Source organism: Erythrolamprus reginae, chromosome 2 (genome assembly GCF_031021105.1).
Source record: "Erythrolamprus reginae isolate rEryReg1 chromosome 2, rEryReg1.hap1, whole genome shotgun sequence".
In the NCBI taxonomy this organism is placed as follows: domain Eukaryota; kingdom Metazoa; phylum Chordata; class Lepidosauria; order Squamata; family Dipsadidae; genus Erythrolamprus; species Erythrolamprus reginae.
The window spans coordinates 86288699-86306613 of record NC_091951.1 but is presented as its reverse complement, the minus strand read 5'-3'; the positions used below and the strand labels follow the sequence as shown (position 1 = coordinate 86306613).

General features: G+C 41.4%; 1 protein-coding gene across 3 annotated transcripts in view; it reads left to right on the top strand.

Moving 5' to 3' along the window:
- PPARG (peroxisome proliferator activated receptor gamma) overlaps positions 1–17915 on the top strand; it is a 78206-nt gene that overhangs the window by 35809 nt on the left and 24482 nt on the right. For all 3 annotated transcript variants that reach the window (XM_070738580.1, XM_070738579.1, XM_070738578.1), the window contains exons 2-4: positions 9038–9265; positions 10538–10707; positions 12059–12197. In XM_070738580.1, coding sequence (XP_070594681.1) covers positions 9046–9265; positions 10538–10707; positions 12059–12197 — 529 coding nt within the window. In that variant the 5' untranslated portion in view covers positions 9038–9045. The remainder of the gene's footprint in view (positions 1–9037; positions 9266–10537; positions 10708–12058; positions 12198–17915) is intronic.

Genomic DNA, 17915 nt, shown 5'->3' with positions numbered 1-17915 from the left:
AATTAACAGTGAGAGTGTGGAATAAATGGTACTGCACTTGAATGAAAGTCTCCTGGGGAATCTTTGGGATCTACTTACCCATTTCGTTTTCTCTTAAATTGAGAGTGGGACTGTGGAATGGGAAAAGTATAAGCTATAAGCTTAGCAACACAACAGAAATGTGAATCTACTCATTAGTATCAGGAATGGGTTCTAACTTACCATGCTGCTGCTATTGGTTTAAATAGTCTACGGAGAGGGGCGGCATACAAATCTAATAAATAAATAAATTGGTGCCATATAGCTAGTTCTTTTACTGATGCAAAACCATAGGCCAGGGATTGGCAACTTTAAACACTCAAAGAGCCATTTGGACCCCTCTCCCTCAGTAAAGAAAACACCAGGGGCCATTAAACCCTTTTCACATCTAAAATGAAGATAACACTGCATATGTCATTTTTTAAAACTTTATGCTATGTATTAAAAAAAGCTATAGTGTGATGCATTTATGTAATCTATGAACTTCTACATAGAAAACAAAATTTTATCTATGCATGCAACAAAAACATTTTGAACCGAAAGAGATGGGTCAAAAAACTCAATAAATCGCGTGCTGGCAGATGTCGCATATTGGTGGTTGTGACGCGTGTTTTGAGCAACAAGAAGCCGCAGCAGAGGGATGAAAGAGCCACATGCGGCTCCAGAGCCATAGGTTGCAGACCCCTGCCATAGGCAAATAACTATTTAATCCTGTCTTCATCTGTGTAAAAAAGAACAGTGGACGTTTTAACATAGCATTCTAAAAAGCTTTTGCCTGCTTCTTGGGTTGTGCAAAGATCAGTTCTGATGCAGTTTCAGTATATTGGAAGAGAGGGGAATTAAAAGGTTCTTTCTTTGGCTGGATTCAGACACTGTACAAACTGTTAATCTGTATGAGATGAGAAAAAGAAACACACCTAATATCAGCACCAATCAGTATTTTTGTCAAGCTTGGAGTTTTCTAACATCCTCACCCCATTTTTTTCCACCTAATGTTCTTGAACACTAATATGCACACTTATTTTACCCTTCAACACATCACTATCATTCTTGTAAAATCTCTAATGCACTCTGTCTACTATTCCTTCATTTCAGTTTCATCCAAAATCATTTCATCACTTTTATTATTTTTCATTCCATCCCTTCTGCTGTAACTTTCTTTTGCCTCTTCTCCCATTTCCAAAACTATTTTTTCTTTCAATATCACTGTGCATTTTATTAGTCACTTTTAAGTTTAGCAGTTTCTTTCTCTTACTTCAGGGGTGTGAAACTCAATTTCATTGAGGGACACATCAGGGTTATGTTTGACCTCAGGGGGCTCAGCATCACTCATCAAGGCTCCATTTTTGGCTGCAACAGTCTGCAGCCCTCTGACAGTGAAAATGGAGCTTGGGGAAGCCGCACACGGCTCGCCTGGGGTCCATTTTTGCTGGCAGAGAGTTGCATGAGACTGTTTTAGCTAAAAACTGAGTTCTGGCAGGTCATGTACAGCCTTCCTGAGTTCCATTTTCTTTGACCGAGTTCTGCAGGAGGCCATCTTGGCCAAAAACAGAGCCCAAGTGGGTCGCACATGGGTCTCCCAAACTCCATTTTTGCTGGCAGAGGCACTGCAGGCTGGTCCTTCGTTGTTTGCAGAGTGGGCCCGCAATCTGAGCACCTTGTGAGCCGGATCCTGCCTCCCAGGCCTTGAGTTTGACCCCCCTGTTTTAGCTACATTGCTTGAGACTGCTTTTTTCTCCTTTTTAACCTCAAATTTGTTCTGATATGCAATTTTTCCTCATTCAGAGCTTCTTTCATTGCAACAGTTCTATTGAGCATCCTTATTCATACCGACCTTTCATATATATAACTCTACACTTCTGTAGCTCACTGTAAAATAATTATATTCACCCTGTTACAGTTTCTCCTTTTTTTTCCTTATGTCCAGCAATTATGTTTGGGGAATTTTTATGAGCGTGCATGTACTTTCAAGTCAGTTTTGACTCCTAATAACTGCCTGTCCTGCCATTTTCTTGGTAAAATTTTCAAAAGTGGTTTGCCATTGCCTGTTCTCTGGAGCTGAGGAAGAGTCACTGGTTCAAGGTCACCCAGTTGGCTTTGTGCCCAACACAGGACTAGAACTCCCAGTTTTTAATTGCTAGCCTGGAACCTTAATCACTAATGTAGGATGTGTATGTTCTCTTCCTACCTTCCTACCTTTCTACTTTTACTCTTACTTCTTTCACTTCTTTCCTCTCATTATATGCATGTTTCATCATAATCCCTCAAATGAATCCTGCTTTTAAGTTTGTATTCATTCTGCTGCCATGTGAACATGTTGATAGACTTATCATTAAACTATGTATTCGAAACAGGCCTTTTTCTAATCAGGTACTTAACAGTCACTTATAAATTCTTAGCTCTCTGAATAATTGGTCACTTTTATTGAATGATCTTTCCTTATTCGTGCATATTTATCTAACAATTTTATCCCCTGGACTTTCCTTTAAAATAATGCATTTTTCCCTCAGAACTAATTTGTAGTTCTTATCATTGAATGTCATATACAATTTTCACAAGCTTGGCATTTCTACTTTTATTTGTTACATAGCAACCTAGATGATACTGGATTATATTTCCTGACATACATTTTAGCTGTTCCTATCATAATTAAACATCCCCTTCCAATTTTCTTAGCATTTGCTCCAGACTATAACTGTGTTTCCCCGATAGTAAGGCAGTGTCTTACTTTCTTTTTACCCCCAAAAGCCCCCCTATGTCTTTCTTTCGGGGTATGTCTTATATTAGAAAAAAATTGAAAGGGTCGCGTTCCCAAAGGCTCAAAGTTGACTCAGCCTTCCATCCTTAACGAGGGTAAGTCAGAAAAGCACAGGGTCTGCAATGTTTGGGGTCCATCATCTGATGAAAGGCACCGAAAAAAAGGAGGAAAGGAGCTAAAAAGAAGCAGCAGGATTGAAAGACCCGCATAATTTCCGAGCCGAGATAAATGAATGATGAAACCTGGACTGCCGGGCGGCCCGCCTGGAACGCCAGCAATGCCGCCGGGCTGATTGCCGAGCGGGGACGGGGCGCGGGAGGAGGCAGCGCTGCACCGGACCCCTCAGGCTGCTCCGCCCGGGATGGGGCTCCTCCGGAGGGGTGCACGGGGGCTCGGGAGGAGCCCCATCCCAGGCGGAGCAGCCTGAGGGGTCCGGTGCAGCGCTGCCTCCTCCCGCGCCCCGTCCCCGCTTGGAAATCGGCCCGGCGGCATTGCTGGCGTTCTAGGCGGGCCGCCCGGCATAAGCAGCGGTTTCGTGCCTCTCTTGCCGAGCGAGGATGGGGCGCGGGAGGAGGCAGCGCTGCACCGGACCCCTCAGACTGCTCCGCCCGGGATGGGGCTCCTCCCGAGCCCTCGTGCGCCCCTCCGGAGGAGCCCCATCCCGGGCGGAGCAGCCTGAGGGGTCTGGTGCAGCGCTGCCTCCTCCCGCGCCCCGTCCCCGCTTGGAAATCGGCCCGGCGGCATTGCTGGCGTTCCAGGTGGGCCGCCCGGCATAAGCAGCGGTTTCGTGCCTCTCTTGCCGAGCGAGGACGGGGCGTGGGAGGAAGCAGCGCCGCACCGGACCCCTCAGGCTGCTCCGCCCGGGATGGGGCTCCTCCGGAGGGGCGCACGGGGGCTCGGGAGGAGCCCCATCCCGGGCGGAGCAGCCTGAGGGGTCCGGTGCAGCACTGCCTCCTCCCGCGCCCCGTCCTCGCTCGGCAAGAGAGGCACGAAACCGCTGCTTATGCCGGGCGGCCCGCCTGGAACGCCAGCAATGCGGCCGGGCCGATTGCCGAGCGGGGCGCGGGAGGAGGCAGCGCCGCACCGGACCCCTCAGGCTGCTCCGCCCGGGATGGGGCTCCTCCCGAGCCCTCGTGCGCCCCTCCGGAGGAGCCCCATCCCGGGCGGAGCAGCCTGAGGGGTCCGGTGCAGCGCTGCCTCCTCCCGCGCCCCGTCCCCGTTCGGCAATCGGCCCGGCGGCAATACCCCCCGTGTTTCCCCGAAAGTAAGACATATGTCTTACTTTCGGGGTATGGCTTACATTAGCCGACCCCCCTGAAACCCCCCATATGTCTTACAATCGGGGGGGTCTTACTATCGGGGAAACACGGAAGTATTGAATATCTTCATTTAGATCATTCACTAATACATGCTCTTTGCCTTTTATAGAACACTCAAATTCACAATTTTCCATATATCATAATTGTCACCAGATGAACTTTGATGCTGACTTTTACTTTTGCCTTTCAGATCTTTGATCATCTGAACTTTCATAAGATAAACTAGGCTGCCATCTTTAGCCATAGTCATGCTACGTGCAGCATTCCCTCAAACCGAAAAGACAATATTGGTCACTTTTAACACTTCTGACCTTTATGTAAATCCAATCATTCATTCATTCATTCATTCATTCATTCATTTATTTATTTATTGGATTTGTATGCTGCCCCTCTCCGCAAACTCGGGGCGGCTAACAACAATGATGAAAAACAGCATGTAACAATCCAATTTAAAAAAACAACTAAAAACCCTTATTATAAAAAACCAAACATACACACAAACATACCATACATAACTTGTAATGGCCTAGGGGAAGGAATATCCTAACTCCCCCATGCCTGGTGACAAAGGTGTGTCTTGAGTAATTTGCGAAAGACAAGGAGGGTGGGGGCCGTTCTAATCTCTGGGGGGAGTTGATTCCAGAGGGCCGGGGCCACCACAGAGAAGGCTCTTCCCCTGGGGCCCGCTAAACGACATTGTTTGGTCGATGGGACCCGGAGAAGGCCAACTCTGTGGGACCTTATTAGCCGCTGGGATTCATGCGATAGAAGGCGGTTCCGGATGTATTCTGGCCCAATGCCATGTAGGGCTTTAAAGGTCATTACCAACACTTTGAATTGTGACCGGAAACCGATTGGCAGCCAGTGCAGGCTGCGGAGTGTTGCAGAAACATGGGCGAATCTGGCTCTCGCGGCCGCATTCTGCACGATCTGAAGTAATTATTTTCTGCAAAATGTGGATAAAACCTGATATGAAAGGAACATCAGGGTCAAAAGTGTATACACTGCTCAAAAAAAAATAAAGGGGACACTTAAATAACAGAATATAACTCCAAGTAAATCAAACATCAGTGAAATCAAACTCTCCACTTAGGAAGCAACACTGATTGACAATCATTTTCAGATGCTGTTGTGCAAATGAAATAGTTGTGCAAATGAAATATTCAATGAGAATATTTCATTCATTAGGATCTAGGATGTGTTATTTGAGTGTTCTCTTTATTTTTTTGAGCAGTATATTATGGGTCTCACATGGAGGATTTTGATGGAGATGGCTATGTGATGACTAGGAGACTTTATCTTTGATTAATGGCTTCCCAGGAGCAATTTATAAAATGAATGTAGATTTGGGTTTTGGGAAAATGACAGGATGGCCCTAATCCTCAATCCTCAACAACAATCAGTTTTCCTCTACAGTAGTACCTCTAGATACGAATTGCTCCACATGCAAGTATTCCAAGTTACGAGCCGCGATGCGAGCAAAATTACGAGCCGAGCTTCCGCTAGGTGGCACAAGAATATCCTTGCTTCCGGTTATCTTGGCGCAAAAAACAAAATCTAAAGGCATTCGTTCGAGAAGCGAGTTGATCGACTTACGAGCTTGGGTCTGGAACAAATTAAACTCATATGTCGAGGTACCACTGTATTCGCGAATTAAAGCTGACACCGCTTAAACTAGGATTTGGCAATCCTTTGTCCATTGACCATATACAAGCCTTGAAATTCCTCTTTTGCAGATCCACAGGAAATTGTACTGCTAAATGTTGACAGCACAAAGACTGAGTCCACAGTTTCTCAGGCACAGAATTTCTAGGGAAACTTAGTTAAATCACTGGATCTGATGTATAATTTTGGTGAAATATGTATATATGTAGATGGCATATTTATGTCTCTCTCTCTCACACACACACACACACACACACACACACACATTCCTCAATAGCTCTAGAAGCATAGCTAATGTTCTCTCTTCACATTTTTCCCCACAACAACCCTGGAATGGATCAACTTGTTCCAGTCAACTTCTCATGGCCAATTCACCACGAGACAACTCTCCATGGGACAATTCAACAGGAGATAATGAAATAGAAGGACAAGTAGAATTACAGCTCACCCCCAGCCTTGAGGACTTCTAACTTGAGAAGGTTTAAATCTAAAGCAAAACAAGTCTCACTGCAATTAACTCATCCCTCTCTTGAGTTATCCTGTGTTGAATTGTCCCGCAGCAAGTTGTCCTGTGGGAGGTCAGCCAGGGCAAGACAGCCAGGAGAAGTTGACCAGGGCAAATTGTCCAAGATCTCGCCAACCTTATGAGTAGTAGTTAGGTGGGGCAGAAAAAGAGTGGCTGCCCATATTCCTCTGCTTTTCAGATTTTTTTTTTCATTTTTATACCTGTATCAACAGAAGTTTTAATTGTTTTTCAGTTGAAAATATTGAAAAGACTTTTTCATCCTGCCGAGAAAATTAGTTGCTCAGCAGAAAATACTGATGGAGGAGGAGGGGGGAATATCGAAAGAAGTGTGCTGAGAATTTCAAACTTGTCCAGACTCACCCAGGTCACAGGGTACATCTTTTACCAGAGCTGAGACATCCAGGGCCAGTGATATGTTTGCATTTGTCACCAAGGAAGTTAAACGTTGACAAAAGCCTCTCCTCACGATTCTAATGTGATTACAGTCGATAGACCATTGCTGCTGTTTTAAAAACCATTTTTAAGAAGAAAAGAAGGAAGGGTAGTACTGGCTGGTTCAAAGTAAACAGAGCCAAACCAGTTTTTATTACATAAAGGTGTAAAGTCCATGCATGCTAGTATTTCAAGTTTCAAATGAAATATCAAGCCAAATAAAGTTAGCTTTCTATGTTTATATGTAGGCATATACCATATTTTTCGGTGTATAAGACGTACCTTTTTCCTCCCTAAAAGAGGCTGATAATTAGGGTGCGTCTTATACTCTGAATGTAGCTTTTTTTTTCAACCCTAAGTAGCTGCTAACGATCTTCCCAGCTCTTACCTTGCAGGCTCTTTCATTGTTTCTCTCTGCGAAGAATGTTTTCCAAGCCCTAAGTCTTTGCAGGATTTTTTATTACTCTAACTTGCTCTGAGTAAGTTTTTTCCCAGCCCTAACCAGGTGCTATTAATGTACCCAAGCTCTTTCATTGTTGCTCTCTACAAAGAATTATGTTTTCAAGCCCTAAGTCTTTGCAGGGTTTTTTCCATTGCTCTACTTGCTCAGACTGTTTCTTTCTAGGTGCTAATGATGTTCCCAGCTCTTACTGGCTTGCAAGCTCTTTCATTGTTACTCTCTCAGAATAATTTTTTTTAAGCCCTTAATGGGGATAAAATAATGTACTGAAGCTGACCAGACTAAGGACGCTAGCCAGATGAATACCTGATAAACAGATTCTTTTCCCTATTTTCCTGCCCAAAAACTAAGGTGCATCTTATATTCTGGTGCGTCTTATACTCTGAAAATTGTGGTGTATATATATCTCTGGACGTACAGTTCTAGTCTTGCTTGCACATTCCTATATGTCTCTCTCTCTCTCTGTCTCTCTCTCTCTCTGTCACTCTCTCTCTGTCTCTCTCTCTCTCTGTCACTCTCTCTCTGTCTCTCTCTCTCTGTGTATCCTATCATTTATCTCTGGTACTAATTAAGTGGTTGCCTACTTCAAAGCTGGTATTATATATGCCTAAATGTAAGTGTTCATTTGTGGCCTTGGAAGAGCATAGTTTTCCTGCTTCTGTCTCCCTTTTTTTCAAATTGGTATACAGTGTGTGTTCTTATTTTGTTTAGGATTATTAATAAGATCTAGTGTGATCCTAATTTAGTTAGGAGTATTTTACCATTCCAGACTTGGGGAACATTTTCGGTGCTAGGCAAATACAAAAATGTAGTGGTTGTTGTTCATTTGTCATGAAGTCCAAAGTTGACTCTTTAGAGTTGGAGGTAGCATTTTGTCTGAAAATTCTTGTGTGAAAAAACAATTGTACTATGGACTAAGAGCACTACTTAATTCTGATGAGCAAAATGATTTAAACTTTGCAATAACAAGCCACCTTCTAGTAAGTATCTGGTACATGTACCTAATTTTCTTGGTAACTATACGGAATTGGTGAGCCGTGGCCAGCTTCTATGATGATGTTTCTACTTTCTAATGTAGTCTACAGGTTTAAGATTCTTAACTATTAACCATCTCATTAACCAGATCCAATGCTCCATAGCTGTCTTGGCATAACTATCACCATCTTTTTCTGCTTGATATTTTTTTAACTGCAAAAGCATTGTTTTGGGAATCTCAAGCAAAAGCCAAAGGAATCTTGTTTTATAAAGTGACAACAACAGAGATCAAAGGGATAGTTGTTTATAGAATGGCAGCAGCAACACTGCATTTGTAGAAGAATTAATTTAAGTGATATTTGAAGGTTTCTGAACATTTTTAAAGTGTACGCCCACAATCAGCCACAATTGCACCTTGTTTTAGGGGATGGTTTTTCACCTCAGAAAATTTAATTTTCAAATAAACAATTAAGTAACATCCGCATCGTATGTAATCTACAGGAAGCTCTTCCACACGATTCCCATTAAAATTAATTTTGCCATACAAATGATAATAAACTCTGGTACATTATTCATTTGCTTATTATTTATCCCCTCCCTAGATTTATTGGATTCCTTTCCCCTGGGAGGAAAAAATCCAACACGCCACTCCTAATGTTAATTAAAAAAATAACATCACTAAATAACAGAATATTTGCAACCATTCATATGTTGTTGGTATGTGTTGCTTTTAAAAAATCTTTACAGAACTGTGTCAGACAAGCACTGAATATTTGTGGCTTTGTTCATTATTTTTCCGGAATGTAGATATAATTGTAGTGACGTAAATTTTTATTTTATAACTACTGAGTCTCACTTTTTTCTCTTTTTCTTTTCAATTTCAGGCTTTACAATGGTTGATACCGAAATGCCGTTTTGGCCCATGAACTTTGGTATTAGCCCTGTTGATCTTTCTGCAATGGATGAACACTCCCATGCGTTCGACATAAAGCCCTTCAGCACCGTTGATTTTTCCAGCCTTTCATCTCCACATTATGAGGACCTCCCTCTTGCAAGAGCTGACCAGATAGCCCTTGACTATAAATATGATGTGAAATTTCAAGATTGTCAAAGTATGTAAACTTTTTATAGCTTGATCATTGTAGTTATTAGAAAAGTGTTCAGCTTTAGTTGGTGTCAAACAGCATACCTTATGTTCTGCCGGCATGTAACCCCAACACCTTATAAATTAACTAGTGAACAACTTTAAATCAGGGCTTCTCAGGTTGTGAAACCTGTTAGTTTTTTTTTAAAAAAACCCAAGAACCCCTCTTCAGGACACAAAGCTCAAATGATTTTCTTAAGTCTCTCACAAACTCCATCAACTGAACACAATTTGAAAAATCTTGTTTTGTACAATCTAGGATACAGATAAATAGCAATAGCACTTAGACTTATATACCACTTCATAGTGCTTTTACAGCCCTCTCTAAGCAGTTTACAGAGTCGGCATACTGCCCCCAACAATATATTCATAGTACAGTGGTCTCTCACTTTTCGCGGGGGATGCATTCCGAGACCGCCCGCGAAAGTTGAATTTCCGCGAAGTAGAGATGCGGAAGTAAATACACTATTTTTGGCTATGAACAGTATCAAAAACCTTCCCTTAACACTTTAAATCCCTAAATTGCAATTTTCCATTACCTTAGCAACCATTTAGATTATTACTCACCATGTTTAGTTATTCAAGTTTATTAAAAAAATATTCATTAAAAGCAGACGAAAGTTTGGTGATGACATATGACGTCATCGGGTGGGAAAAAACCGTGGTATAGGGAAAAAACCCGCAAGGTATTTTTTAATTAATATTTTTGAAAAACCATGGTATAGACTTTTCGCGAAGTTCGAACCCGCGAAAATCAAGGGATCACTGTATATAAAAATTCTAAAGGATGTTATTCCCATTTTGTAGTATAGGGCCTGAGAAGTATCAGCAACATATGTGGGCAAATCTCAACTTCTAGCTTCTTTCCCTGGACATTGGCCTTATCACCATTTGCTTCATATAGGATATAGTTTTTAAAAATGAAAATATTGGGTCTGCTATACTTGAAACTATGTTTTTATTGGATTTCAAATTCTACTTTAGAAACATAATACAGTATACAGTACAGTAATTGGTGACCACCAATGTTTTACTTTGGCTTTTTCCACTGGAATGGCAAGGTTAGATAGTTTAAGACTCCCCATTTGCTGATTTCAATAATTATGTATATTTGTTCTCATGTATATTTTTTAAAATATCTGAATCTTGAATGCATTTAGATTGGCAATACTAATTAGAGGTAATTGGTTATAATCAGGGATTTGGTTAATTCTTCTTTTGAAATCTTCCTCTTATTCAGATACAATTAAAGTGGAACCTCCATCTCCACCGTATTTCTCAGAAAAACTTCAGATGTATAATAAACCTCAGGAAGAAGCCTCTTGTTCTCTCATGGCTATTGAATGCAGGGTGTGTGGGGACAAAGCTTCTGGGTTTCATTATGGAGTGCATGCTTGTGAAGGTTGCAAGGTAGGCAATTGTAGCAATGAATGGTTCTTTTAAAAAATGTTTCTTTATCTCTTTAAAATGCTATCAGCCCTTACTGTAATGTCAATAGTTAAAGATAAGAATTTCGAATTCACCAAATTTGGGAGGGCCGTATAGTTCTAGTTTATTTCTTTTTTCTAATATATGTTAAAACATGCTGCTCCTCATTATTTTGTGTTAATCTAAAACATCATCTGAGTTAGTTTTAGCTAAAAAGTTCCTTGTCTGTTTTAACTAACAGGCAAATGACAATAAGGAACTTACTTTTCTAAAGTATGTTTTGTTTTGTTTTTGTCTTGGAATATTCAACTTCAGCTTTTATCTGCCCCTTAGTATACCCTGGGAGAGCAAACACATTTAGTTTTTTTGCAACAATTCTAAGAATGTGATTTAATTCTAAGAATGTGATTTAAGTCACATTTTTAGAATTGTTAGAAAGCTAAATTTCTGTTGTTGAATCACATTTTTAGAATTGTTCGGAAAAAGCTAGATTGGTAAATGTGCTCTCGGGGTATACTAAGGGGCAGATAAAAGCTGAAGTTGAATATTCTAACCAGACAAATATATTTCAAACAGGAAGTAAGCCAAAGTAAGAAAATGTTTCTCGTGCAATCCATCCAAGCTTGAGAAATAAATACAACTCTTTGAGATATGTCACTGTAGACCCCCCCCACCAAATTATATTCAATCTTAACATTTTGTCACATCAATTTACTTAAAAACTTTTTCTTTTAAACAGTCACATTATTTTCCCAGAAACTATAATTTAATACAATTTATTAAGTGAGTATTTAAAATGTTTTGCAAAATTATGAATAAAAAGGTAGAAATTATTTCATCATGTGCACACACAAATTATTTATTTAGTATACTTAAATCTTTTAGATATCTTAACTAATCTAAAATGAGCTTGCCATAAAGTAAATTCTACTGGAATTTTTAAAAAGTTCCTTTTATGTTAATGCAATATTTAAAACATATACACATATCTCTTTATCTCTTTAAAATGCTATCAGCCCTTACTGTAATGTCAATAGTTAAAGATAAGAATTTCTGCCCCGAGTCTATGGAGTCTATGGAGAGAGGCGGCATACAAATCCAATAAATAATAATAATAATAATAATAATAATAATAATAATAATACCACATTGTTTTGTTCTGAATGAATATTGAGAATCAGATTTCAAAAAAATATTACAGATTGTGATCAAAACTACAATGAAATGAAAATATTTCTAGCCAAAAATATATGATTGTCTTTCAAATTAAACCTGATACGGTAGGAAATTCCTTAAGGCTAATATTTTTTGTATTCCTTTATTTTTATTAAAGGGTTTCTTTCGCAGAACAATCCGTTTAAAATTAATCTATGATCGATGTGATCTCAACTGCCGCATTCATAAAAAAAGTAGAAATAAATGTCAATATTGTCGATTCCAAAAGTGCCTTGCAGTAGGAATGTCGCATAATGGTAAGCATCTGAATTTCTAGTTAGTTGATTGGCAAAAATAGAATAGAACAGAACAGAACAGAAGAGTTGGAAGGGACCTTGAAGATCTTCTAGTCTAAGGGTAGGCAAAGTTGGCTCTTCTATGACATGATTAGCCCAGGAATTCTGGGAGTTGAAGTCCACAAGTCATAGAAGAGCCCACTTTGCCTATCCCTGTTCTAGTCCAATCCCCTGCTTAGGCAGGAAATCCTATATCGCTTCAGACAAATGGTTATCTAACATCTTTAAAACTTCCAGTGTTGGAGCATTCACAACTTTTGGAGACAATTTGTTCCACTGATTAATTGTTTTAACTGTCAGGAAATTCTAACTGTCTCAACCTTGGTAACTTTAAAATATGTGGACCAGAAGTGCGTTCCTACTGGTTGACCAGTTCTGTAGAACCATTAGTAACTTGATGACCTGGGTCGCTGAACCAGCAGCGCCCCAGACTTGCTACTTCTCTCGGCAATGCCATAGGTGGTACCATCTTGTTTTTTGCTTCTGCGCATGCACAAAAGTTTTTTTACTACTGCACAGGCGCGCACAACATGCGCCACCCGTGCAGCACTTTCCTGAGTGAATCGGCAGAAGCAGAATCCGGAACCCACCCCTGATGTGGACTTCAACACCAGTGGCTGGCTGGGGAATTCTGAGAGTCTACACATCTTAAAGTTGCCAAGATTGAGAAACATTGTATAATATGTAGAATATGTTATTGTCGGTAACATATGAAGTGATAGATAACATATGAAGTTATTTTATAACCATCTGGGGCTATAAAACTTTATGACAATATTGTCCAATACAGTATAATGTGTTTGTTGACTGTTAGGAGCTTATATTCTAGGTCAGCCCTGAGCACTTAGTTCTTCCTATACTTTTTGGAAAATAGGAAGGTTCAGAGTAAAATATATATATCCTCTTGGGGCATAGGTTTTATGTAAGTTTTTTCAAGCTGAATTTTTGGCTTATGTAGGTTATTCAGTAAATATTTGGCTTGAAAAGCTTTGGATTGCTTATTATACTTCCTTGCCCCTATTATTTCCTCTTCCATTGCTACATCTTATTATGTTATTAACCTTGTCTCATTTGGTTATTTAGATACAATTTGTTAATTGAGATTATATAATCATAGGTTTTTCTGCCTGTGAGTCTGAAAGCACTTTTTGTTTCCTACTCATACATTGTTCATACATATACTAAGTACATCATTCAGTGCAATAATCTTAACACTTCCAAAACCAGATGTGGCATATATTTCTTTCTTTCTTTCTTTCTTTCTTTCTTTCTTTCTTTCTTTCTTTCTCTCTCTCTCTCTCTCTCTCCCTCCTTTCTTTCTTTCTTTCTTTCTTCCTTCTTTCATTCCTTCTTTCCTTGTTGAAATTTATTTCACTTCTATATTATGTCTAGGGAAATGTTTATCTATTTTTACTATGGTGAGATGAAAAGTTTTTACCTTTTATCTTTCATATGCATAATTATCTTTTGGACCAATAAGATGTTTTTTCTTCCAAGGAGTTGAGAGATAAAGAGATGAGTGCCATTTCTACACAACTATCAGCCCCATCTTCCATAGCCTTTTCTGCATTTTTAGGCCATTTCATGAATAACTTGGATTGTTGACCATTGCATCTATGTGGTCACTGAAAGAGTGCAGAAAACAGTACAAATGGCTATTATTATTCAGGGAGAGTGCAGCAGAGACCTTAGTTGCAGGAGGGGACGATAAAACCCATGGTATCAGAAGACAAGTGAAGACTGGAATTCTTGGTATTGGGAAACCACTCATGGTACAACTCCAGTGGAAATGCAGCTAAACATTTCTGCTTCGGTTGGAGCTGAGTTAGCAGCTACTTGCCTTAGCTTTCCACCCACACCTACCCCACTTAAATCCTACAGATTCATGGGCTTAGGGTTGGTGCCATTCTCAGAGGAAGAAAGTTACACTCTAATGCCATTTCATCCAGTCCGAGGAAAGAAAAAACATATGATGACTTTATATTAATTGGTGGCAACAGAAAAGCCCTATGGTATCCCTTGATTTTCCAGGAAAGGAGAATTATGTTTTGCAATGTGATTGCAATGACTATAAGCTGGAAGTACTTGTGATAACATTCTTTGGCAAGTAGTCTCAAAATTATGTGATCCGGGTTTGAACTATTTGAATTTTACCTTGTTATGAGAGTACTTTTCATAAATTAGTTTATTTGCTGCTACTTGTTTATTTACTAAATTTATATGCTGCCCATTTTTCCAAGAGTCATTCTGGATGGCTAATAGAACATAGAGAAGGAATTAAATTTTTTAAAACTATGCAGAAAACTAGAATCAAGAAGACAGATAGGATGGGGATAAGGTATACTTATCCCATCAATCCCCTCCAGTGCCCCCTTGTGGCTCCAGGCCAACTGGCAGAATCAGGTTTTAATATCCTTCCAGGAAGCCAAAAGAATGGAAGCAGTTCTCACCTACAGTGGTAGAATGTGCCACAGGTCAGGCCCACATAGGAAAAGGCTCTTCTCCTTGACCCTGCCTGCCAGAATTGCATGGCAGACAGGTCTGTAGCAGATATCTTCTGCTGGAAGTCTTGACAATGTAGAGAAGTATTTCTGCTAAGGGAAATTAATGTTGCTTCATGTGTCCTCATTAGCAGTCCAACAAAGCCAGATCTGATTTGCTTCAAAGCATTGTGATATTAGTGCAGTTAATAAATGATTCCACTCAGTAGGGAGAGAAGGAGATGCCAACGAAACAGAACAGAACAAAATGGAACAATAGGACAGGGATAGTAGGGATAGTGGTGCACTTATGCATGCCCTTTACAGACCTCTTAGAAATGGGGCGAAGTCGACTGTAGATAGTCTAAGGTTAAAGTTTTGGGGTTTGGGGGAAGAAACGACAGAATCAAGTAATGTAGTCCAGGCATTTATCACCCTGTTGCTGAAGTCGTATTTTCTGCAGTCAAGTTTGGAGCAGTTTACATTAAGTTTGTATCTATTACATGTTTGTGTATTGCTGCGGTTGAAGCTGAAGTAATCATTGACAGGAAGCAGATTTTGGTATATGATTTTATGAACTACATTTAGATCAGATCAAAGGCGACATAGTTGTAAATTGTCTAATCCTAATATTTCAAGTCTGATAGAGTAAGGTTTTATTTTCTTGCAAACAGAGTGGAGGACTCTTCTTGTGAAATATTTCTGGACTCTTTCAATTGTATTAATGTCTGATATGCAGTGTAGGTTCCAGACAGGTGAGCTGTATTCCAGAATTGGTCTAACAAATGTTTTGTATGCTCTGGTTAGCAGTGTAATTTTGCCAGAGAAGAAGCTATGCAAGATTAAATGAACAACTCTTAGTGCTTTTTTGGCAATGTTGTCACAGTGGACTATGGCACTTAGGTCTTTTGGATATGAGTACTCCAAGGTCTTTGACAGAGTGAAGGTTGTCCCAGTTTGTATTTTGTATTCTGATTCTTTTTGCCAATGTGTAAGACAGAGCATTTGTTGGTTGAGATTTGAAGTTGCCAGTTCTTTGACCATTCTGCTACATAATCGAGGTCGTTTTGAAGGGTAGTAGTATTGTCGGTGATGTTAAATAGTTTAACATCTTCAGCTAAGAGAGCACGGTTGCTTATTATATGATCACAAAGATCATTTATGTAGAGTTTGAAGAGTTTAAGTCCTAGAATGCTCCCTTGAGGGACACCACGGTTGACAGGAGCAGGATTTGATAGGGTATTCCCTATTTTAACTGCTTGTTGATGGGAATGCAGTTATCCAATCATGTAGGAGACCAGAGATGCCATAGGATTTTAGTTTCAGAACAGAATAAAAACAAAAATTAGCATTGTTGTAAATTTCCACAAAAGATTGAAGAGGTACATTTCCTTTTTTCCCCCAGATTACATTTTATGTTCCCCAAAGTCAACTTTTATACTTGTAATTTTAATGAGCAAAGAAATCATTTAAAAAACTATTTCTACTTCCTCCTTTCTCATGCTTTTGCTCATGTTTCACTGGTCAGTCTTCCTCAGTTATAATCTTGCTAGTTCTTCTGGGCTGCCCATTTATTCCTCTCTCTGAAATTTGCCCAGCCGGGTTTCAGATATGGCATCAACCGCGACCCCAGGGGAGGGGGGGAGGAGTGGCTATTGTAGCCAGGGAGAGCCTTTGCCTGCGTGGACTCATTGCTCCGGAAATAGCGGGTTGCGAGTCTCTCTTGATGAAGTTGGACTTAGGAGTTCAGGTGGGCTTATTTCTCACGTACCTGCCTCCCAGCTGCGTGTCAAAAGCCCTGCCTGTGCTACTCGAGGAGGTAGCCGGGTTGGCGGTAGAGTTCCCCAGACTTATTGTCTTGGGGGACTTCAATCTGCCGTCACTCGGCGAAACCTCTGGGTTGGCACAGGAGTTCATGGCCACCATGACAGCCGTGGACCTGACTCAAGTAGTTCAGGGTCCGACTCACGAGGGAGGGCACGCACCTGACATGGTATTCCTTTCCGAGCAATTGAGTAATGGTCTGAGACTAAGGGGCTTAGAAGTGTTGCCTTTGTCATGGTCAGACCATTTTCTACTACGGCTTGACTTCCTGGCTCCAATCCTCCCCCGCAGGGAGGCGGAACCAATGAAGATGTTCCGCCCCAGGCGCCTGATGGACCCAGAAGGCTTTCAGACGGCGCTTGGGGTTATTCCAGAGGCACTCGTCCACAGTTCGGCGGAGTCTCTCGCGGAGGCCTGGAACAGGGCTGCAGCGGGGGCTCTTGACCGGATTGCGCCTTTGCGACCTCTCCATGGCGCTAGACCCCGTAGAGCCCCATGGTTCAACGAGGAGCTCCGGGAGTTGAAACGCCAAAAGAGACGTCTAGAGAAGCGATGGAGGAAGAGTAGGTCTGAATCCGATCGAACACTTGTAAGAGCTTTTATTAAGACTTACAAAGTGGCGCTCAAGGCGGCAAGATGCGCGTACCATGCCGCCTTGATTGCATCAGCGGAATCCCGCCCGGCCGCTCTGTTTAGGGTGACCCGCTCCCTTCTCAACCAGGGGGGAGTTGGGGAGCCCTTACAGAGTAGTGCCGAGGATTTTAACACGTTTTTCGCTGATAAAGTCGCTCGGATCCGGGCCGATCTCGACTCCAATTGTGTAACAGAGTCGACTGACAACGAGTCAGTCGAGGTGACTGGGGCACGTACTTGTCCACCTGTCTGGGAAGAGTTTGATCTGGTGACACCTGATGAAGTGGACAAGGCCATCGGAGCTGTGAGTTCCGCCACCTGTTTACTGGATCCGTGTCCCTCCTGGTTGGTTTCGGCCAGCAGGGAGGTGACACGGAGCTGGGCCCAGGAGATTACCAACGCTTCCTTGGGGAGGGGAGTTTTTCCATCACTCTATAAAGAAGCGCTTGTGCGCCCCCTCCTCAAGAAGCCCTCTCTGGACCCAGCCGTACTTAACAACTATCGTCCAGTCTCCAACCTTCCCTTTATGGGGAAGGTTGTCGAGAAGGTGGTGGCACTCCAGCTCCAGCGGTCCTTGGAAGAAGCCGATTATCTAGGTCCCCAGCAGTCGGGTTTCAGGGCCGGTTACAGCACGGAAACCGCTTTGGTCGCGTTGATGGATGATCTCTGGCGGGCCCGGGACAGGGGTTTATCCTCTGTCCTGGTGCTCCTTGACCTCTCAGCGGCTTTCGATACCATCGAC